General features: G+C 41.7%; 1 protein-coding gene across 7 annotated transcripts in view; it reads right to left on the bottom strand.

Moving 5' to 3' along the window:
• The window catches only part of FGD3 (FYVE, RhoGEF and PH domain containing 3), a 111,644-nt gene that overhangs the window by 7,303 nt on the left and 81,190 nt on the right, over positions 1-23,151 (bottom strand). For 6 of the 7 annotated variants that reach the window (XM_056337109.1, XM_056337116.1, XM_056337111.1 and 3 more), the window contains 10 exons: positions 21,014-21,152; positions 20,114-20,172; positions 16,988-17,134; positions 16,330-16,422; positions 15,808-15,887; positions 15,352-15,382; positions 14,743-14,844; positions 10,673-10,735; positions 4,615-4,737; positions 2,477-2,629 (listed from right to left, as the gene is read on the bottom strand). In XM_056337109.1, coding sequence (XP_056193084.1) covers positions 2,477-2,629; positions 4,615-4,737; positions 10,673-10,735; positions 14,743-14,844; positions 15,352-15,382; positions 15,808-15,887; positions 16,330-16,422; positions 16,988-17,134; positions 20,114-20,172; positions 21,014-21,152 — 990 coding nt within the window. Of the gene's footprint in view, positions 1-19; positions 1,737-2,476; positions 2,630-4,614; positions 4,738-10,672; positions 10,736-14,742; positions 14,845-15,351; positions 15,383-15,807; positions 15,888-16,329; positions 16,423-16,987; positions 17,135-20,113; positions 20,173-21,013; positions 21,153-23,151 lie in introns of those variants that run through there. The other variant, XM_056337114.1, reaches the window with a different exon arrangement.

The following is a 23,151-nucleotide window of genomic DNA, read 5'->3' as shown; positions in this document are numbered from 1 at the left end:
GAAAAAAAAAAAAAAAAGAGGGAAAAGAAAAAAGAAAAAAGAAAAAAGGGCTGTTTCCACTGATGCTTACATGGGCAAAAATACTTAGAATTAAGTATGAAAAATACTTACAAGTTGTCCAGAGTCAATTAATATTGTAGGGCAAATGCTGGATAGCCCATAGCTGAACAAAAGTGTAGTCATTATTATATACCGTCAAGAAATAGCACAATTCCACATAATACAGGCAGATGCTGAGCTACTGTTCCCAGCGGACTTGAAGTTAAATTCCACCTCCACCAAGAAAATTGAGAACAGTAATTAAGATGATGCAGCTAGTTTCTTGCTTAGCAAAGTAGCCTGGGAGATGATTTCAAATTAATGCAAAAGGTGTATTAATGGATACTCTTGTGCATGGATGCAGAGAGGTGTGAGCCAAATCAGAGAGCACTAAGGCAAAAAAAAGATTGAAAGAAATTTTTGTATTCTGATAGAAAGCAAAAGAAAAGTAAAACTCCTTTTCATATCAGACTCTACACGGAAGTCTCCTGGGAATTTCTGGCATCTGCTAATAACATTTGTAAAGTGGCAATCTCCTCAGCTGCTGTTAAGCTTGTTAAGAAAGTTTAATGTAAATAGGAGGGAAAGAAAAAGACCAGCTCTCATCTTTCTTTTTTATACACCTAGTTTCTTGCATTTTACCTGATCCTTTGAAGATTTAGCAGAAGGCTAGAAGCCTGAGTGTATGAGGGAAAGATGACTCTTTTCCTTTGGTTTTTGCAGTTTTCTGCTGTAATCTGCTTTCTAAAGTAAAGCCATAGGTCACGTTTCACTGGTTTGCTTTTTGGCTTTTCAGATTAACTCTGGGCTGGGTAGCTGTAGATTTTCACTTTACTGGCAAGCAGCTCTGCTTAAACAGTGCTAGAAAGTTTATTATGAGATACCACAGACTATACTGATGCATTCTAAGCACTCATCATCTGCAGTCATAGCTGTAGTGTGTATCTGCAGTTTTTGATGGTATCGAGCTCCAGATCCAGAATCTTCTCCGCACTCTGCAGATGTGGTAGCTCAGGGAAGGGCAACGTGCATTTCTAGCTTTACCCTACTTTGTATTTCTGAGATTCTGGATGTGTTTGGGTACAAACCTGACAAAGCACCTGAGCAGCAGAGTTCACTCTGGGACACGATGCTAGTATAATTTTACCTGTGTAGGTACATTTAGTAGCCTGGAAAGAAATATAATGTGCTGGGAAGCAGAGCAGGGCAGGGTCTAAAAAGACTATTTGAGGAAGCATTTATTACAGGAGCTCTGATATGCACTGGCAGGTTTACGTTTCTTGCTCAGTCTAGCTCTTTTCCATGCAGTTTTGTTCTCATGAAGGGTATAACAAGGCTGAAGGCAGTCTGATGGCACTGAGGGGTAGCTTCCAGAAAGATGTTTTTCAAGGTAAGGTGTTTTTCAGTATAGGCCACAATTGTTCCCTAATTTTCCATGCCATGCTCAAAGCAGAATGGTGGTAGGTCAGCACATCAGGGGGAAGGACGATTTGCAATGAAGTTAAGTTCTCTGTGTCTCAGTGTGTCTTTCCAGAATTTGATGTCCCTGTGGGTCCACTTTCAACAGAGATGAATGTCCTCTTTTACATATCTGTGACTTCTGGCTGTATTTCACAGGTAAAATAAATGAAAACCTTTCTTCAAGGTGGTCCATGAAAAGCATGGCACGCAACGATACTCACAGCTCTGCCAACAGTCTAAAAAAAGCATTGGTAAGAGAAGGTTCAGTTGTGGGTGAGGATAAAACAAATCAGTTTGCCAACACGTTTCTTGTTCTTGTAAAAAATAAGGGTAGGATGTGCTGCTATCATGGTATAAAGCTTGTTGACATCTGTGTCAATTGTGAAGCAGCAGTTTACACAGCATCATTTCTGGAAGTGAAGTCTTGGAGAAAAGAGTCTGCCTTATAGCAGGTTACAGAAAGTTTCTGTGAATCCTGACAGTCTTTCAGAAGGATGCCATACTTTTGCACAATCAACTAAGAAAAAATTCCCTTCAATAATATTTTGACAGGATGTGAAATAAGGAGTGCAAAAGTATCTTCTAGATGGTGTAAAAGTGAAAAAGCAAATCTTATTTTGTCAAGTTCTGCCAGTGGTTATTGCGCACAACTCAAGATTTGAAATGCCCCACAACAAAAACAAACCAGAAGTTTTTCCTCTTTTTTTGGTTACTTTGAAAGCTGAAACCTAGCTGCAAAATCTGTGTGCATCCCTGTCTGATCAGCATCCCACAATGAACGCTTGCCATTTACAAACAGCATTCAGGATGCATGCACATTCCATACAAATTATAGGCCAGAGGGTCAAATATCATGGTGGGGGGGAAAAAGGTAATAAATTTTGTTTTAAATAATTACATTTAAAAAAAAAATAATAGAAGAGAGAGACTCACAAGGGCAGCTAGCACACCAAAAATTCTTAGCTAAATACTGTACCTCTACAGCTAGTCTTTTCTTTTGTTCTCCGACTGCTTCCACTCCAGGGCTGCATGGGCTTGCTGGTAACTGCAGAAAACACTCTTTACACACTCGATTGTGACGGCTGTTATCTGCAAGTGTTTTAAACTCAGAGCATTTTGCACAGATCACCTGTATCAGAAAGATGGTGCTTTATTAGCCATCATTAAGACATAACGCTTCTCCAAAGAAAATGGCTTGCAGAATGGTTGTTATTAAAGTTAAATCCGGAAAACTAATGTAAGCATAAGATAGAGTGACCAATATAATATTTACTTTCTTTACCTTCATCAATAATTATTTTTTTGTGAACCCATGCTGCATACCAAAATACCTAATTAAAGAAAACATACGCCTTTTGGGAAATACTTTATGATTAACACCACACAAGTATGAATTTCTTTTCTTATAAGCCTCTGTAAGTCAAAAAGGGCTTAGGATGACAAAGCAATTAGTGCTTTCTAAAGCCAATCAAAAAACGGCCTAGGAAGGGCTGATTTCCAGACTAAAGGTGGCTGACTTCCTCATCAACTAGGCATCAAGTTCAGCCTGACAGAACGGAGGAATCCAAAACTGACCGACCATTTTAAAAGCACAGTCTGATATATTATCCATTTAAAACTCTTTGTCTGATGCCAAATTAACAAGTTTTGATTCCTTTCCTCAGCTGCCAAGATCATACAAGGACACATCAGTCCCACGAAACCAGCGCTCGTGAAGAACAATGGATCTGCAGCTTGGGAACATGTTTTCACACTTAAGCTCTGACGCTACCACTCGCTATCGCACCGCTGCTCCAGGGAGAGAAGCTGCTCCCCTGGCATGCAAGGCAGGGGCAGGCAGCCTGGATCAACATCCATTCCAAATTTACTGCACAAGAATACACCTCAAACAGCCTTCAGGTACAAGTACATATAATCATACGCTTCACTGCAAGACGCTAATTACTGTACGAAGGCAACTGCCTTAGTTCAGCAAGTGTTAAGGGAAGCCGGGTTCTATGAAGAGAAGCAAGCTACCATTTTTAGAAACATGACAGTCTTTCCTCGAGAAGAATTCACTTCTTTAATTTGAATGCTATTGCCACATCACAGAACATCGCATAACCAACAAGTGTTTAACAATAAATTATTAATAAAGTAATTTTGTTATCTCACCGTCCATGGCGGGAAAGCTATTATGTAATTCCTTTAATAATACTGAGCTTTGCAATGGAATATTTTAAACCTCCAGAAATATATTTCATTATTTTAGTAGTTATTAATAAAAACAAACCCAGAAGGTTGAATAATCCCAACTCCAGTGCAAAAGTATCTCCTCCACAGTCATTTTATTTCAATTGCTGAGACTGAGTTTTCTTTAAACATCTTAACTATATATATTTGCGCCTCTCTTCAGCTGAAAATTTATCTCCACTTCAAATGAATAATGGTATTTAAATAACATTAGTTACATTAGGAACAGTGAACCATGAAACTCAAGCCGCAGAAGGCAAGTTTCACGTCATCTTACAGAAATCAATCTCATCTTGGCTGTGGTTGTGATTTGCAAAAAAACACCTGAGAATTCAGCTCTCAGCACAGGGCACTGGGGAAGAGCGGCCAAGTGCCTTCAGTAACCTGGCCTTCAATCTCTAGGACTGGGTTCTTTTGCCTTTTCAAGGAGGAGGACATCACTTTGGTGCAAGCAATTCTCAACAACTTTGCTTTAGGGAAAGAACCACCCACCCATCTTTAATATTGCATATTCAGCTGTCCACCCTAGAAAGAGCTGCTGTGTGAATGAGGCTGACAGCAGGCCATTCTGTTTCTGCAAACAAAATACAGGGGACAGCTCCCTCCCCAGATACACACACCTTCCCAGGGAAAGTACCACCTTTCTTTTTATCCACTGAGGCACCGTATTTGCCTTTAAAACAGCCCCAGACTAGGCAAAACCAGAATTTTGCTCTTTCTTCCCCTGATTCCCAGGGAGCAGAGCAAGTGGAAATATCTGCTCTGTCAATGACCTGCCACAAATGAGAACATCTTAGTTCCTGCACTGAAAAAAAAGAAATAAATTCTCTTCAACAGTCTCTGCAGAAGAAACTAGAAAGCTCAGTGCATTCTGATACTTACGGCCCCACACTGCTTACAGTGGTGTCGCCTTTTAGTGATGGAGTTGAAGCTTTCGCTGCAGCTCTTGCAGGTCTGTTTCTCCTTGTCTCGCTTGGATTTGGAAGATTTCCTACAGGAATCACTCTGAAATGAAAAGTAAAACTAGGTGATTTTTTTTTTTAAAAAAAGATTACTCAACAATTCAGAGACCTACTGACGAAGGTGGTCTTTGGGTTTCACACCATTTTAGGAAAGGATTGACATTGGTTCTGCTGGCAACCCACAACTGGCCGGCCGGCCGAGCCACCGGGGGTTTCTGGGCTTGCATTACGTGACTGCAGATTGCTAAAGCTGATGCCTCAAGTCCCTCCCTGCCCACTTGTGCCATGGACCGACCTCCCCTCACTGTCTGTTGGTGAGGATGAGGAGGAACGGGCAACGTGGGCTTCTTCAGTGCTTTCCTTCTGGCCCTCACCTCTTCCTCCCTGCTGCAGCGCGACTTGCTTAAGGTAAACGTTGACTTTGTAAGCGCGCTGTAAACTGCTGTTTGTGGGGAGAGGGTGCGAAGGTTTGGGGGGAAGCAGCTCGGTCGAGGAAGCAAGTGGTGCTGACAGTGGATTTTTGCACGACCCAACTACAAATGCTTAATTTAGGAGTTTCCTCAGGCTCCCTCCCAGCCTGTGATGATAAAGCTCCTCAGGAAGACAGAGACGCCTACGCCAGGGACCTGCTATCAGCTGCTCTTGGCAGAAGACACTTTCCATCAGCTGTCTAGAAAGCCAAGCAAGTTCAGCCTCTGAAGCTATGCACCTGAGCTGTTACATACAAGTCACTCAGTACAGCTAAACAATTGTACAATTTTCTGATAAACTGAAGACCACTAACATGACAACGTGCAGTTCACAAAAATACAGCTTCCCACAGAACTTCAAGCAGACCCTCTGTTTTGTTTTCTTTTTTGTTAAATACATAAATATTGTTCCTCATTCCTTGTCAGCATGGTATGTGCAGCTCCTGGGGGGTAAGCCCGGGCCACCCCCAGCAAGGCAGCATCTGCCGGGACACCCAGCCTGAAGGATGGGGTTGGAACACGTTCCTCTGGCACAGCTCTTCGAACACAGAGGTTCGATAACTCTTCATTTTTGTTTGCTTGACACAATCGTTCAACAGACTAGCGGGACATTTCCTCTAAACCAAAAGTGCAGAGGTATTTTACATTTTTTTCTGAAAAACCAACCAGGCAAAGATCAGGCCCATTGTAGGTTACACAGATTCTGGGCTCCTCAACACCCCCCATCTCCCTTTAAAGCACCCATGCACACTCAGTCACAGCTTAGGCCCACCTAAGACAGAACAATTGGCTCAAATTTCTCTTTTTAAGGCAGATGCAGGCACGTGAGGGTGGGAGGAAAGGCAGCAGCAATTACAATTAGCAGAGGCTGCCCACAGATCACCATGCAGGTGCCACCAGCGCCAGGGAAATGCTGTCATTTGCCCTCAGGTCTCACCTTAGTGATTCCAACTAACCTGCAGAAGTCACTATTACAGGTTTTCAAGGCCAATTAAAAAAGAAAAAAAACACTATCAAATTTTAAAAGCTGACACCACTCCCATCTTTCCTTGGGTCTCTGCCCTGCCATTCCCAGGTTACAGAGGGAAACAATTAAATTGTCTTTCAGCAGAGCAATTGAAACCACCCGGGCTTGTAATGGCATTACACAACAAAACCAGAACTAATTGCTTCTAATTGGATCGGATCTTTTAGTTTTTATTATCTTTTCTATAGCTGCAATAGCAACGTTTCAAACTTGTATACAAGTACATAGGACGTTTTGCAATTCAACTTGGTGAAGCACAGTCATACAGATTCGTTCATTCAGGAAAATCACTATTATACCACCATACATGTCCATATTAATTGCTCAGCAAAACAGAATGCTTGCAAATCCAAGTCCTCCCACACACATCAGCGGAGTGCTGTATTTCACTTTTCTTGTGAAGAACCAGATGTAACCAGTACAACATTGAATTACACCAACTGAACAATGCCTCAGATGAATCACTGGTAAAAACATTCCTTTCAGACTTTACTAGACCCCTCCAAGTAAGGCGTATAATTAGGGTGATTTGAAAAGCTGTTACTGATCAACAGCAATTTACAGAGTGACTTTTTTATTTGTATCGCATACACTGGCTAAAGTCATCTGTTTTTCACTCTGATCTTGATGCTAAAGCTATTTAATTTTTTAGAAGACTGATCTTCCTTCCACTGGCCAGGGAGGGTTCCCCTTAAGTTGTTAGATCAGAGCACTTCCTCACCAGCCAAGCTTATTTTTTTCTTAATAGTTAAAATTTGCATATAGCATAACCAGTCTTTTGATTCTTATGTTCACAACAATTTCACTAGTGTTCCTGGAATAGCAAGAGCATAAATGAAGGCCTCCTGAGCTGTGACTGGAAAATAATCTTGACAAATGTTAAACAAAACCAGTTTTTGGCTTTCAGTTGATATCTACACATGCCTGCAAAGGAAACATGCTGAAGTTCCTCTAACATGAACTGAAGGGACTGCTTGGTGTAGAAATTGGTTAATTTGATTTGTCCTTCGGCAGGAATATCCATCATCACCCATACGCATGTTGCTGTAACACAGATAAGGCTCAAGTTGAATACTTCCTCTAATGGATCTCGTATTTGGCTCCCTCCTCAATGTGAAACAGTCTGGATACTGTTCACTTTCAGAAATACATGACCCATATTTGACAAAGGAAAGAAAGCAGACTGGGTTTATATTGGGCAAGATTTGTTATGACAGTTTTGCATAAGCCGTTATTTTAGATCATTATAATTTAACTTGTGCTGTAGCACACAACAAGCATTTAATACTAACTTCACTAATCAAAAAAGGCCCTGCATAAAGAGGTCTTTAAGTGTTTGAATACCAGCAACATTTCATAATATTTCTCAACATTATGAGAATACAGTGAGAACACAAGAGTTTGAAGGATTGCTATTGCAGCTGTAGAAAAGATAATAAAATGAAAATGTATTTTCCTTATGATTTGGCAAATTCCAATGAGCGATTACAGAAGAAAGACTTATTCAATATTATGTTATTTAACCACTGACACTGGAAAAGAATTAAGTAGCCTTTTTCTTTCCACCCCTGTGAAAACCATGAGACTTCACTGCATGGGCAGTCCCCCCATCCCACCCAGCGATGGCTCAGGAAGCTGACTTTGCCATGTGCTCTTAACTGTACACCATCCGAACAGAGAGGCTTTTGTAGAAAACAAGGACGTGCATTGTAATCCACAAACCTTGTTCGTCAAAGATAAACTTAACAGTCACTTTGCAACCCTGTCCTTTCTTACACAAGCTGTGTTAAGAGGGAAGCTAATACAAAGCTGCCCCAGTTGAAGCTGGAATATCTTGGTACTAAGGCACTTGAATAATTGTCATATTTCTCATCCGTCTCGGTGTACCCAGCTCTGTTTTGAAGCTGGTTAGTCTGACAGGAAAATACTTGCATAAAATCTGTTCAGAGCCAGGATCTACAGTAAATCCTTTCAGACTGGGCTGTTTTGACCACTAATTTGCTTTTACTCCATAGCTGCATCTAACTAAATCTTGACAGTTTCCTCCAACTTTAACATTTTGGTGGAACAAGAGCCTATGCCCCAGTGAGAGGTACAGCTCACACCTAGAGCTAAGGGCCTGCAAGGCTAAGGCTGCGGCTGGCCTGCTTAGGAAAGCAGGCATCACATCATTAGTGGACCACTGGAGCCCTGGTTTGCTTCTGAAAAGCTGGGAAGAAACACCGAACAGGTGGTAGGAACCAGCACAAAACCCAATGGGCTCAGGAGACTTGTTCTGACATTTATTGCTTGCTACATATTTCATTCTGTCTGGGTCAGTAGGTAGAAATTAAGCCTCAATGCTGTACATGCAATATATACATGGTCTGATGAGACTCTTACTATGGGCGGATGCAGGAGCCACAAAGGGGTTTCAAATCTTTTTCTTCTCATGCTTATACAGCTGCGTATTTTCCATTTACAAATTACATATTTAGAGACACCCGCAATGGGGCAGAACATCAGCAGGTGTTTCTGGAAACGCTGAATATACATGATAAATTAATTTAAATTAGGTGGTATATTTTGTACTTTGTAATGCAGCAAAATTGTTTAGTTTGTTTCTCTCTATGCCAGTAGAGGTTACAAGCAAGGTTACATGCAAGACAACCTTCCACTAGCTTGCACTTTCCTGGTGCATATAGGTCGAGTATAAAGTGTGCTACCGGTGCAGCGCAGCAAACTGTTCCCACAACGCTGCACAGCAAGTAGGTTATGCTTCCTGCAGGAGGTTTTCACTGTCTGGTTACGCTAACGAGCGAGACTGAAGAAAACCCCAGCAGACTCTTCAGCAGACTCAGCAGAACCACAGGAAGATGTTCGTTTGCTGACCACCACTACCACCAAGTGGTCTGCATGGGGAAGCTGTTAAGCATAGAGTGCACTTGCTCATGCACTCATGGAGATGTTTCTACAGGGACGTCATCATTAAAAATTGATATATTCTAAAGCTGCATCCAACAGCTGAATTCACTGCTCACGCTGATGTTATCCATTTGCTACAATACAGCAGAATGAGATCCCAGAATCAATACTACACAATTTTGGATATTTTTAGTTTGTGTTTTTGATCAGCTCCGTATTTTTTTTTTTCTATCTCAGGAACTAGATTTTTTTTTTCAAATACACAACTTAAGGAAAATTACTTCATGTGTTAAGATATACCATGCGAATCACTGACACAACTATTTATAACCAACTACAAAGATCTAAAATTTATTACAACTAAAATTTACATTTCCCTAAGAAACTTCAGACCAACAGTATGTTTTATGTGTTTGTTTTTAAGTACCATATAAAACATCTTTTTCATTAAGCAGCTAGCTCACTATAGCATCTGTAACTCAGGAAAAGGGGCACTAATCACAAAACTGACTACAAATAAATAAAAAATCGCTTAGGGAAAATACGAAGTGCAAGCAGACAATTAACAGCAAGGAGTACACTAATTACAAACACTGATTTTTAATAAGCTCTGGTTTGTATAGGTTAGGTTGCTGGCTTGTTTAACAGCTTTTCATTGATGCTCTGTAAACTCTGCCAGTAGGTTACATGCTTGGCCAGAGGTCTGGAAAAGCCTGCAAAGTGGGTCCTTTGTAATTAAAAAGGCCATGTTAATACATAATATCCTATAGTAAGTCTCAGCAGGTAAGGGGGTTTTTTTAGTTGTTGTTTCTTCTTGTTGGAGCTTTTATCAGTGAACTCAGCTGACCCTAAGCCATTTCCTGAAAATCTATTATTCTTAGACAAGATTTTAGAAGGCAGAGAAAAGAATGTGAAAAAATAAACCTTATCAAGGACTCAAAATGAGTTTGCCTCAGCAGCAGTCACAGACGTTGTACAGAGCAAAATGAAAAATACCTTTGAAAGTATATTTTGCTTTTGCAGCGGCCAATCACTTACAGGCCAGAGATGTATGAAAGTACTATCATCTCCTCCTCTGTACTGGCAGAAACATGAAAAGCACGCTATGAAAGAAGTGTTAACCAAAATTTAGTTCCGCAGATGAAATCCCGAGTTACATATTATGACAGTGTTAACCAGCTAGGTTTCCTTGTTTCTCTTTGCCCTCCTCCCTGCAAGCATTCACTGTAGCTATCAGAATTGAAAACAAGCAAAAACCCCACAAAAATCCCCCAGTACCACAAATGTAACAACCAACCCCTCCACGTAGGTTCCCCATAACTAGGCTCACAACATGCCAGCAGCATTTATCTGGAAGGGGAGGATTTAAATTCACTGACGCTGCAAACACTGCAAGTAGTGGTGGGTATCACTGTGCCAAGAAGTTAAGGACAGCACAGCTGCAGCAAGGGACAGCAGAATATAAACTGCTAGACTGAAGTATCTCCGATTTTTTTCCCTGCTACAAAAGAAATACAACCCGCAACCCCCCTAGCCCCACCTTGCTCTACTGAAAGTATTAGCTTCAAATTACTTACCCCTCCAAACACACCACCACCATCTGCTCCTGGCATCGATTCCACCGAGCTGGTGCTTGCTGTCTGAGGGGAACAGAATGACACAGACCTATTTCAACACGGACACTCTTCCTAAACTATATTAAACACTGAAAAAGAAAACGCAGCATCATTTGCTTTTAGCCCCTCAACTCTTTACTTGTGAATACACTTTAATTGCACATGTGCTCAGCCACCCTCAGATACTGGGCTGACTATGAAGTGTGTGACTTTACAGATGGCACTGGGCTGCCAAGCCTGCTTCCCACGGCAGCATGTGCCTATCCCCCACAAGCACTGCAGAAAGCAAACGGCCACATTTGCTGTTACACCGCTCCGTTTGAGCCCTGCAAGCCAAACAAGCAAGTGCTTTGTGTAGTCAGCAGATTCAGAGAAGGAAGAACATTTATTCCATTCAAATACTACGCCGTTAAGCTTTTCTTAATTGCAATACATCTCTTAATCTATTAATAAATGCAAACTGGCATCTATATGTATTCACTCTCTGTACGTATTCAACACACACAGAGAGCAAACAACAAGCTTGCCTACAGTAAAATCATAGACTACATCCTAAAATGAAAACAATCTCACCTGTCATTAATTTACTGGGAGATTGCTAGTTTACCAGGGATTCTCAAAATATTAGAATCTTTAAGATACATTCTCCTGTTATTCCCATAGGTCATTCTTCCTTTGTAAATTAGACATCTCATACTTCCAGGTCATCCAAATCTCCAGTGCATTTTTGCACTCTAGCTTCATCCCATTTGAAAGTCAGAAGCTGTAATTTCTGTTACTGAAAACAACCCAAACTGCAGCTTTAAGTGGCCAAATTCAAGAGCTATTCATTCTGATACCTAGTTGTATCTATTTATATACTAATACAATCAACCAGCTCTTGAGAACAAGCAAATGAGCAAATGCATCCCCTGGGGCTAGGGCTGTGCCATCCCGGCGCATTTCCTCAGGGAATGCCACTTAATTAAAGGAAAGCATCATGGACTTGACTCTAGCCAACTATTTCTGCTTGTGCAAAAACCCAAGAACCCTAGGGTCTTCACATCAGCTATTCGCCAGTCCTGTGGAAAGGGGTTTCTTTCCAATGAAATCTCAATCAACCCAGGTATTTAGATCCTAGTAAAAGGAGCACCTGTATGCTGTGACATAAGGCTTGGGAAAGAAAATGCAAAATGTGGAGAGAAAATGGGATCTGAAGGAGAGATCGAGAAAAACCCCAGCAGGTTTAGGATAAAGAGTAAATTCTTCTAGTTGCCTGTTCAGATCCCTGTGCCCTTTTAATATTTATTTGGATTAATGTGCTAAAAATCAAGTACCCTCTACTCTTAACCTGGAAAAGATTTCCAAAGGGCTTCTCCCCCTTACGTTACCATTACTGCTCAAAACGTGTAGGATTTGGTTCGGAGGAGGACAGTTAATCACGTTTGTCAGAACCACCCCAAAGCTAGGAGGAGGAACAGAAACAGGGATGGGAAATAATAATGATTTAATGGCGTCTAAAAATCATGATCTGACTAACAGAAGCATTCACAAGTCTCAAATCTTAGGGATGCCAGTTCCACAGAACTGAGCTCGCTGTGGCACTTTTTCTTGCTGGTCTTCTAATAACGCACAAACTGCGTCCTTCCCACACACCATGAGCCTCCAGCTCCCCTGAGATCAAGGAGTGGTGAAAGAGGTCCTTTTCTTTGGGAACCTTATCAGGCAGCTTTAAAAACAAAACAAAACAAAACCTTTAAATGGCTTTGAAATGCTGCAGATGAAAACGGAAAACAGGGAAATGAGTGTCCTCTTTCTGAACGAACTAAACACAAAGGCCCACAAAGGGACCCTGAAGCTTTCTGAAAAAACTTGGAAAGACCACGGCTGCAGTCACCCTGCAGGGGAATGACTGGCAATGACTCCCCAGTCACCTCCTGACAGGTGGGAGTTTATTAACTTCTGTACATTATTACACAGGCATAATCTTAAGAATCGGGTCAAACGTCAGGTCTCTGCACCTCCAAAAAACCACAAGTCTTCTGTAGGCAAATTACAGGCTGAAGATCAACCCCTAATGCTTGTACGAGGTTATGTAAGTCAGCAGGGAAAAGAAAAGCATGGTAAGAACTGCGTGCTAAGGCACGCACTGGTCATGCAACTGCAATCAATCATAAGCACTGTAACATATCAAATGTATGGCCAAGGATGGAAGAAAAGCAATTTGGCTATTTTTCTACAGGCTTATTAGAACCAGAGTCCAATTTCTGGTAGCTGTTACAGATCCAGCCCAGAATCCATGAATGCATATCTATTTCTTGACTCATGAGAGAAAAAATAGGAAGATCGTTGTCATTTTTTCCTCTAAAGCATGCTGTCCAATATTCCATACATATGATGAGAGATGCATGGTGGATGCTGCCTACAGCAGCTTATTGCTACTAAGAACGCTCTCAGTATTTGTCCAGTTTTCCTTACAGAACTACCTTCAGGTCTTTTTAACTGGCAGCGATTTCTGCCACATTTAGCTGCGACATTCGTTTTCAAAGCTGATTATCTAGGTAAGCTAATCTCCTAAAAATGCACGTTAGCATTATGATGGAATAAAATAAATTAAGTTGCATACTGCATTTATATTACAGCCAGGAGATAAACCAGATTTCTGCTCTGCTTGACTTTTATGGCTACACCATTAACACAGAAGCAAAATAAAATGGAATTTACAAAGCAAGACAATAATAATAATAATAAAGTTGAACAGACACTGTGTCTTAATTGGATAGAAAGAAGTGTGCTTAGCAGTTTGCTTATTTGCAAAACATTTTTTTTCCATCAAAGCATCCTGGTTCTGAAGGCATCCATGAGTTAACTTAAAAATATAGGCATTAACTGATAGTTTTCCAATTTTTTCTGAGTAATTGTAGCTGATGAATAGCTCAAGATCAGTAAGCTACACCGTATTCTGAAAATGGCTCATTGCTGGCTGCTATCAACAACAGGATCCTAGACTCTGCAAAGGTTTGCAAAGATCTCTGCTGTCAGCCTGATTAATGTTGGGATGAAAGGAATATCTAGCATCTCTCCTGAGCTCCCTGGGAATCAGTCAGATAAAAATCCAGCAATACGGAGTCACTGAATCAGATCTGGGAAAGGAGAGGTTTCAAAAATGGTTAGGTACCAAACAAAAAAACAAACCAAACAAAAAGTTTAGGAAAAGTGGGGGAGGAGGAAGATAAAAGGGCGCCAAGTTTAATCTCTACAGATGGACCTTCTCTGCCTGTGCTCCAAGATTTACCACCTTTGACCACATCATCAACACACAGGCAGCTCTGCATGAAATTCCTAAAAATTTCCCCCCTTCAGGCTCTCTCCTCTTTAGCTTGTAGCAAATGACTGTGGCTAAGGTTATCACCATTATTTTCAAGTCAAATGAAGAGATATTATCATCCTTATGTGAACACTTTAAAACCAAAATTCCTATCAAACACAGCACAGAGTAATAAATTACAGTTGCAGAGAAGCAGAATAAACTTACAAAACTATTTTGTGTATTTACTTGAAAAGCATTCTTTCTCAAATGTATTTAATATCTGTAAGATAGTATTTTTGAAAGCATCAATTTTTTCCCCAACTCTTTAAAACTTTTAAAATAATTATAAAATAAAAACCAGGAAATAATCCCAAAACACAGCTCTGAGAAGATGGGGAAAAGTAATGAAGAAAACCTCCCAGGCACACAAACATCATTCCAGACAGCCAACTGCTCGTGACATTGAAGAATTACACCTGTTATGCTAAATGAGCCACTAGTCTGGAAAACATGACTGATAGATCTCTTGCACCGAATTACCCTGGGTAATTTATTCCATACCTGCATGGTTGAGTAACTATGACTGATATGCATTTGAGAGCCAGAGAAATTGAGCCAACTGTACCGTAATGTAATATAAAAATCAAGAACAAGACTACACTATTTTAGTTAGCTGTGTTAAGTCTAGCTTAACTGTTGGTAAAACTGTTATAGCAAAGGAGAACTAAGCACTCATACTTACTGAGGAATCGGGAAGATGCTCCTCCTCTTGAGAAAAAGAGCTATTGAAAGCTCTAAATGTCTCGCTGTTCTGTTTGTGCTTTTCAATTGTTGCTTGAATGACCTGAGACAAAAATTCCAGCAAAGATGAGAAGCATCACAAAGGAGGCTTGGAAAAATTCTCTCATAGGAAGATGGTTAGGATTATAATTTTAGTGAAAAATCCTTATGTAAACGAAATGGAAACTTTAAAAACCTTAATACCTACGAGTGCTGTTGTTAACTCACTACTGTTTAACTTAAAAAACTACGGTTGTTGTCAGTGTCTCTGCAAAGACAGACTGCAAGAATACAGAGGGCCAATCTCTGACATCTCAGTCTCCCCTCTCGCTGGGCTGAGGACTGCAGGGAATGGGAACCTGTTCGAAGCCCCTGTACACCACCTGGGGACAGTGGGTCTGCGGTGGGACCCTGACTGGGGCTCCACATCTCTCCATAAGCAGCTTTGCCAGACTACCCAGCTTCCTCGCACAGACTCGTTCATTCAGAACCCCCCAAAACCAACTTAAAAAACCAGAAGGTGCTGACTGCATGATGATTTCCACCCATATCGTAATGGTTTTGTATTAACCTGAATCCATTCCCTCTTCTCCTCTTCTGTTCTGTTAAAACAAAAGAAAAATACAGAAAACATCATAACTCTCCTTCCAATATTTTCAGTAAATTCAATTCACATCTGCACAGCTTTATATCATCAAGATTTTAGCTTTGCTATCCACTATTTTATAAACATTATTAATAATCATTGGCCTCAATTATTACCAAATACCAAAAATGTTTGAATTATTAATACACTGGAACCTACGAGCACTACTGTAAACACCATAAACATTCAATAAAGCAAATCAATATAACATTAACACACTCTGACTTAGGACCATCATATCCCCTTGCATACGTAAGCTATGCATCTTTGATGCTCTTCTCCTGCTTTAAAGCTATGTCATACTAGCACAGCCATATCCTCTAGATCATAAATTTCTACATAAATATTCAGAAACCTCAAAATACAGAACAAGCACCATACCTAGCTTGTAGTTCCAGTGATCTCTTTTTTCCTGTTATTGAAAATGTATGAGCCACGTTCTGCTTGGCAATTTCTTGGACCTGTAAAAAGAACACGTCAGCTTCTTGCCTAGTCTCTGTCGTCTTTCAATCATTTTTAATGACTTAAAAATACTTGAAAAGTTCACTCAGAATACAGTACAGAGGTAGAAAAACAAAGGATTGTTTACATAGTTACTTGTCTTGCTACAAAACTTCTGAATCTGTATCACCAACCAGTCCCCTACAGCAGTAGGGGAAAAAGGTATCTCCTGTGTCAGCGAAGCGACAAGGGAAGGCTTTCAATCAAAGCATGTACAGCGTCACCATTTTTTTACTTGCCTTTGGATGATGACCTCAAAATTCCAAAAAAGAGATCCAAAGCTGGATTTCAGAATTGCATTATATTCCTCCATACAGATATTGTTATATTTTTGGATTCAGAGGGGGTCTGATGCTGTCGAGTGGGGAAGCATTAAAACAAGGGAAAAGAAGAGGTGCAAACCTGTAGTCCTGCAATGTCCATCTTCTCTCGAACACTGAACTTCTGGCCTATCAGTCTCAGTTTTGGCACACAGTATAGCACCATGCTGTTAAACTGTAACAAGGGAAAGCTTGAAGTTAAGGCATCACACACCGGACAGAGCTTGCATTTTGACGGCTTAGGACTGGGGTGTGTTACTCTAAGATGTACTTCTCAAGAGGAGATTTAAGGAGCAAGCTAGGCTCACATATCGTTTGAAAGAAGTGAACAGACAGAAACATGTCAACCAGTCACTTCCCACTTCTCCCCCTCTCTCTGGTACCAATTTGGCTGCCTTGAAAGCAGACAAGGACTATTCCCCCCATGTCAGTGAGAGCTGGCCGTCTTAGGCAGCAAGGTAGCACAGCCGGACCACACTGCCTCAGGCGCTTAGCAAAACACCATCTTTGAGGAGAGACATGGGAAAGACCCCTTTGGGCCTGACCAGCCATCGGCACAGGGCACAAGCATGGGAAAAGGAAAGAAATCCTCGAGGAAAAAGCATCAAGAGAAAGCCGCTGCTCAGAGGAAGGACTAACTGGGCTCAGTTGGTGAATGCTCTTGTCTTTCAGCTTAGGAAGACAGAAATGTACATTTCAGAGCATATCTCTGAAAATAAGAGGACAACAAAAACACTCACCAGGAACAAATATCTATCCTGCGCGGTGCCATTCTTTGCTGAAAGTTTCTGAATGTGTCCTTCTTTAATGAGCTCATTGGCTGGGTTAACAATATCCTCTTCACCACCGAGTCGTTCATAGACTTCCAAAAGCTTGTGCATCTTTTCCTGCAAGTACAGAAACCCCGGCAATGTAAATGTAAAAAATTATTCCACTTGGTCTATTACCCACAGTATCATTTCTGTGGTATGTGTATGTAAGTAGGAAAGAAAAGTCTTTCACTTCTGCTATAGCTTAGCATTTTCAAAAATTGATCAATACCTGCTCCATACTCTTCAGTACTCTTCCCCTACTCTGTACTAGTCACTCACGAGTCACACTTGGATTGGGCAATTTTAATGATGTTTTGAGGTCAAGCTATTTGATATTTTTAGATATTCCTATTCAACAATAAAGATTTATCTTTGGAAGCAATGGCATCTGGTCCAATAAAATCAATGGCCAAGCTGGTGACTAGTATATTGCCCAATTGTTTCCAAATTTATTAACTCAGCTTCCACGCCACACCTCAGACTAAGATTTCTGCTACAGTATGATCGTTTCTCAGCTTCTGAGATGCTTCCCCTCTTGCATTGTTGCTGACAGAAGGGCAGGTAAGTCTCCATCAGGAAGCACGGTCATATTCTAAGCAAATTCATATTCATGGTCATTTTCTAAGCAAAGTCTAAAACTGTAGCTGTATGGGGAATGCTGCAATCCTACGCAGGGACGTCCACGGCAAAAAGCACCTCTGAAACAGGCCAGGACAAACTGCCTAACATACAGTTTTAATGTCACTCAGACATCCTTACGTCTTGTTCAAAACTCTTTATGAAGGGATTACTTTTTCTTTTTCAGCAAAGCACTCTTTCTACTTAATATTAAGTCATCCAAATATTAAAGTCCCTCTGCACGGTATTCAAATAGATAAAGGTAACTAATTCACCCACCTGCAGCTTCAACTAATTCACCCACACAAAGCACTGCAGCAGCTTCAACAAGTCAAAGTAAGGAAGGTGTGTAAATCTTGCTGCTGAGTTACAGCATTTGGAAAGGTTTGGCTTTCACCCACAGAAGCTGGACTGGGGTGCTCCAAATGGCACTGTCAGCAAATGGTCAGAAAGTGAGGCCAGAGATCTACACCGTGACACCCAAATACATGACCAAACACACCTCTAAATTGTACCTCCACCTATCTATAGATTAAGCCGGAGTTTCAGGTCTTTACACACTTTTTTTACCCCCAATGGACTTCACAATTTTCACCACAAATATACATCACACCAGTTCCTGTCCTAATCAATTCTTCTGACCAATGATTAAACAAATGAACAGCCAGAAAACCCTACCAAAAAAAGCCAATCAAACCCAAATGGTTAAAAGAAACAAACTGCAAAACAAAATGGGAGGTGGGGGCTGTGGACTGAAAACAAATAAGCAAATCACCTCAGCCCAAAAAGGCTGTAGATTTTTTCCACCAAATGGAAGATGAGCAAGAGCTCCCACTAATCTAAAAACAAATAAAAACCAGTGAACTTATCAAGTTTTTTTTTTTAAAGGAGAAGCTGTAACACGAACACCAGATCCAAAACCTGAGGGACATCTGCACCTCTAGGAAAATTCAGCTTTGGAAGCATGATTTACTACTTCTACTACACCATAACAGGAGGAAGCAGCCAACAATTAATTCTAACCTCCACTAACTTTCAGAGATTTTGCTACAGCCCTTGCTTTTCTTTTGGTTTGGCTCTGACCTCCCGCAGCCACTCGTGCCGCCGTGCGGGGCTCTGCAGAGGCACGCGTGTGGGACGGTGCTGCTCTCACACTGCACTGCTCCCCACCAACCCACCAACTGCCCCAGCACATCACGGCACCTTCTGCTGGGATGTGCCAGTTGGGAAACCACACGGTCAAACCTGAAATTCTTACTTGGGTATTTTTCCTTCAAGTCTCTGCTTAGGCAGATTAATAAAAAATTATTCATTACAGAATAATTCAATGCAATCAGAAGCTTGATTAAAGGCTTCAGGTTATTATCAGCAATAAACAGGGTGTGCAAAATTATTATAGCACCCTTTTCTAACAGCTTTTTGTGTACTAACAGAAAAAGTATCCAATGCAGAAAGCAGCTAACTGGTGGCTTCACATTCCTGCCATCACTGGAGATACTGTACACAGTCCCCAGCAACACAGTTGTTCAAGACCCCAAACCAGAAAAATTTCCACTGAAGTGTATCCTTATTGAGAGAACACACTAGACTAAAATAGAAACATACGGTTTCAAAATGGGTTTTCACTGAGACATACTGAAAATACACAGACATCAGCTGGTCACCTCCCCATTGCAGCCTCAGGAAACGTGGTCTCATGGTGTCCCCGTCAGCCAAGGGAAGGAAGTAAGGGTCTGATACAGAAGGGGATGTAAACCTTGTACCCACAAATGGTCAAGAAGCATTAAGCCTGATCTGTAGCATTTCAGATTTATTAGATACAAAAGCTCCTGAGGCACTTGGGTGCACAAAAGGGGTAATATCTGTAACTATGAAGTCCATTTACTTCAATGGTAACACACAACCTGTATATTCTGCATGTAAAGCACATGCTAACATTCAAAATCTCTATGGTCTCAGTCTGCCCAGCTTTAGAAGTACAGCTTATCAAAGCTACTGACACATGCTAAATGCACACTCTGTGCATTTAAGATGAGCCAAAATCAAACAAGAACTAACTCCAGTCTGGTAAAGACTGTAGGACTGAAAAATCAGTGTGAAAATCTGCAAGTACACCTTGCGAATGGACCTCGTTGTAACACTTTCAGTATTTCTCAATGAAAAGCAAATAACGAGTTTTATGAAGGCCTCCTTTTTCAACCCATTGGGTCCTTAAGAACAAGAAAAGTGAAATTTAGGCCCAACAAACCACGGTAACCACAACAGGACTATTTATGATAAAAAGAACTCAAGATATCCAACTGATGTTTTACTTCTGACTCACTGTATTTGAAAATTCTCCCCAGCCTACTTCACTGAGGCTATTGCAATGGGGGACCATTGGCTCAACGAAGTGTTTCAGTCAGATTACAACTCCATTATGCAATTCCTACTCACCATCTTTCGGATCGCTGCATTCGAATGGTTCGCTGCTGTAGATATGAGCTCCAGTGACTCTGCAATAAATTTAGCAACAGTTATGCATTCTCTGGGTGGTATTTGTCTATAGCACCTTGGGGTTTTTTTACACCTCACTGACTTGGTTTTCCTGCAAAATTGCTGTTGCAAAAGCAAGGACTATATTCTTTCCTTTCATAAAGTAAAAGGAATGCTTATAAGCAGTTATATATATACACAATCACTTCTGCATGTTCAACTGGCCCACATGCATCTAAATGCTTAGTCTTTCTCTCCTAAAAGTCTAGGTGAGCCAAAGCACATAGTGACACACACACACACAAAAAAAAAACCCACACTCTACCAATCAACCTACTAAAAGTTAGCTTAAGTCTCACTTGAGACTTCATAAGCACATTTTTTAGACTGTTCTCCTAAAACAGGACTTGTGTGCTTATGATAATACCAACGATGTTTTGGTCAAGATCACAAACAGAAGTCCGTTTCTCCTGTTCTTTTGAGTTAGAGTTTAACTTGCCTTCCTGGCAAGCATGTAAGACCATTCTTACTTTCTTCCTCAGGCTATGGGATGTCCTCCTGTGTTTGTCTTTGGCCATACAATGAATTAAATAAAAATGCCAGATGTTCTACCATTACAAACTTCAATACTTTGTCATTGCTTATTTGCCAAAGCTCCCTTCATTCCTAGAGCTGGCATATCAACCCTCTTCTTCTCTGCTCAAGAGCATTCAAAATCTCTTTGTACTATGTTCAGCAATAACTTGATTAATTCAAATCTCCATTTCTACCACAGCTGTAGTTGAAAGTATCTGAACATGCGAAGACAAAACTTTCCAAGATTTTATTGTGTTCATTAGACAGAGAGGAGTTTACATGTACTTTCAGCATCTTTCCTGTCTGGAGACTCTTCTGGAAGTTTCTTTAAATAGTCCTTTAGGAGAAGCTCGTAACGAGGAATCCTTTGCACTGGTTCAAGCATGTGATGCTGTAATGTCAGGTTCCCACACACCTCCTGTTTCTGTAACAGACAGAAACAAGCACAGAAGCATTTGGTTTTGCTCCTATGTTTGGTCTTAAACAGCGATGAAAAATGACTACTCACACACAGAAACAACTTCTCAAGCTATCATAGAATCATAGACTCATTCAGTTTGGAAAAGACCCTCAAGATCACAGAGTCCAACCATTAACCCAGCACTGCCGAGCCCACCACTGAACCATGTCCTTCAGCAGCTACACGTCTTTTAAGTACCCCCAGGGACGGTGACCCCACCGCTTCCCTGGGCAGCCTGTTCCAGTGCTTGACCACCCTGTCAGTGAAGACATTTTTCCTAATATCCAATATAAACCTTCACCGGCACAACCTGAGGCTGTTCCCTCTTGTCCTGTTGCTTGTTACCTGGGAGAAGAGACCGACCCCCTCCGCCTACAGCCCCTGTCAGGCAGTTGTAGGCATAAGGTCCCCCGAGCCCCCTCCTCTCTGGGCTGACCCCCCCCAGCTCCCTTGGCCGCTCCTTGTGCCCCAGCCCCTTCCCCAGCCCCATTGCCCATCCCTGGACACGCTCCCGCCCCTGTGTCCTTGCCGTGAGGGCCCAGCACTGAACGGTGTTGGAGGGGCGGCCTCACCAGTGCCGAGGGCAGGGGGACGGTCACCGCCCTGGCCCTGCTGGCCACACAGTTTCTGACACAAGCCAGGAAGCCCTTGGCCACCTGGGCACACCGCTGGCCCATGCCCAGCCGGCCGTCAGCCAGCGCCCCCCGGCCCTCCCCCGCCGGGCAGTTCCCAGCCCCCTGCCCCCAGCCCGCAGCGCTGCTGGGGCTGGTGTGACCCCCGGGCAGGGCCCGGCACTCAGCCCCCTCGAACCCCATGCGGTGGCCTCGGCCCATCGGCCCGGCCTGGCCAGGCCCCTCTGCAGAGCCCCTGCCCTCTGGCAGATACCACAGCTGCCAGGCTTCACGTGAACCTTTGCCCCATGTCTGGAATTTTCTCAGACATGCAACAATCTCCTTTTAGATTTTGCATGTCTTTTCCACAGGCTCAGAAAAACTCTGCCCATCCATGGCCCCACGCACCATTTTTCTCCCAAAAGACGACATAAAATCAGAAACCCCACAGGGGTAGGTAACTTGCTGGAGCTTACTGTATGAGCAGCAGACACACTGTTCACATACCGCTTCTGAAGAAGGAGCTGCCTCAAATTCTTTTTTTTTTTTAACTTGACAAGGAGTGGGGTAGGTTTGAGACTGATTACACTAAATATGACCCCAAAAGGCACTGATTTGCTCTGCCTGCAATGGTGCTGAGTGTTGCAGTGTGCTTATTTTCATAGGATCCCTATGAAGTGAAAGGGTATTTCTAGTTAAAAGAGGGACGGAGAAATGAGAAACACATTAAGCGAAAGTAACGTGTTTTAAAGCACACAGGAAGTTTCTGTTAGCGAGGTAACTTGACTCCTGAATCCCACATCACCCTGCAGACCTCATATATACACACGTGTGCTCTTCTCCACAGCATTATTTTCCCATCAGCTCAGCAATGCCTTGTCTTGGTCTGCTCTAGCGTAAGCAACCCCTCAACAACCACACTAATTTCAGTATGCTTTTCTTAGAGAAAGGTGCTTGTTTCAAGTATTTGCAATTTTCTTCATAAATATTACAGCCCACAACACACTGCTGACACTCGCCCGATTCTCCAAGCAAAGCCTGGAGATGAAACGAATGTCTGATAGAAAAATACTAACTATCCTTCCAGAAATTCAAAGATGTAAATCTGTTTTTAGAAATAACTTGTCACAGTACAGGAGGATGAAATATATTTCTGTTTATAGGAGATGGAGAGAATTTCTTATCTCACAGTTCTACAGCACCATGTTTCCCAGAAAATACAACTGGGATAGAAAGAATCAGAGATTCCGGGAAGAACTAAAAGGGGCACAGAATTGCACTACTGCATATTAGCACTTGTTTTGTATTCCCAGATCCATTTACTATAACCTTCTCCACTGTCTTTTCATTCC

The sequence above is a fragment of the Falco biarmicus genome, chromosome 4 (assembly GCF_023638135.1).
Source record: "Falco biarmicus isolate bFalBia1 chromosome 4, bFalBia1.pri, whole genome shotgun sequence".
Taxonomy (NCBI): Eukaryota; Metazoa; Chordata; class Aves; order Falconiformes; family Falconidae; genus Falco; species Falco biarmicus.
This window is presented reverse-complemented; position numbering and strand designations above follow the sequence as displayed.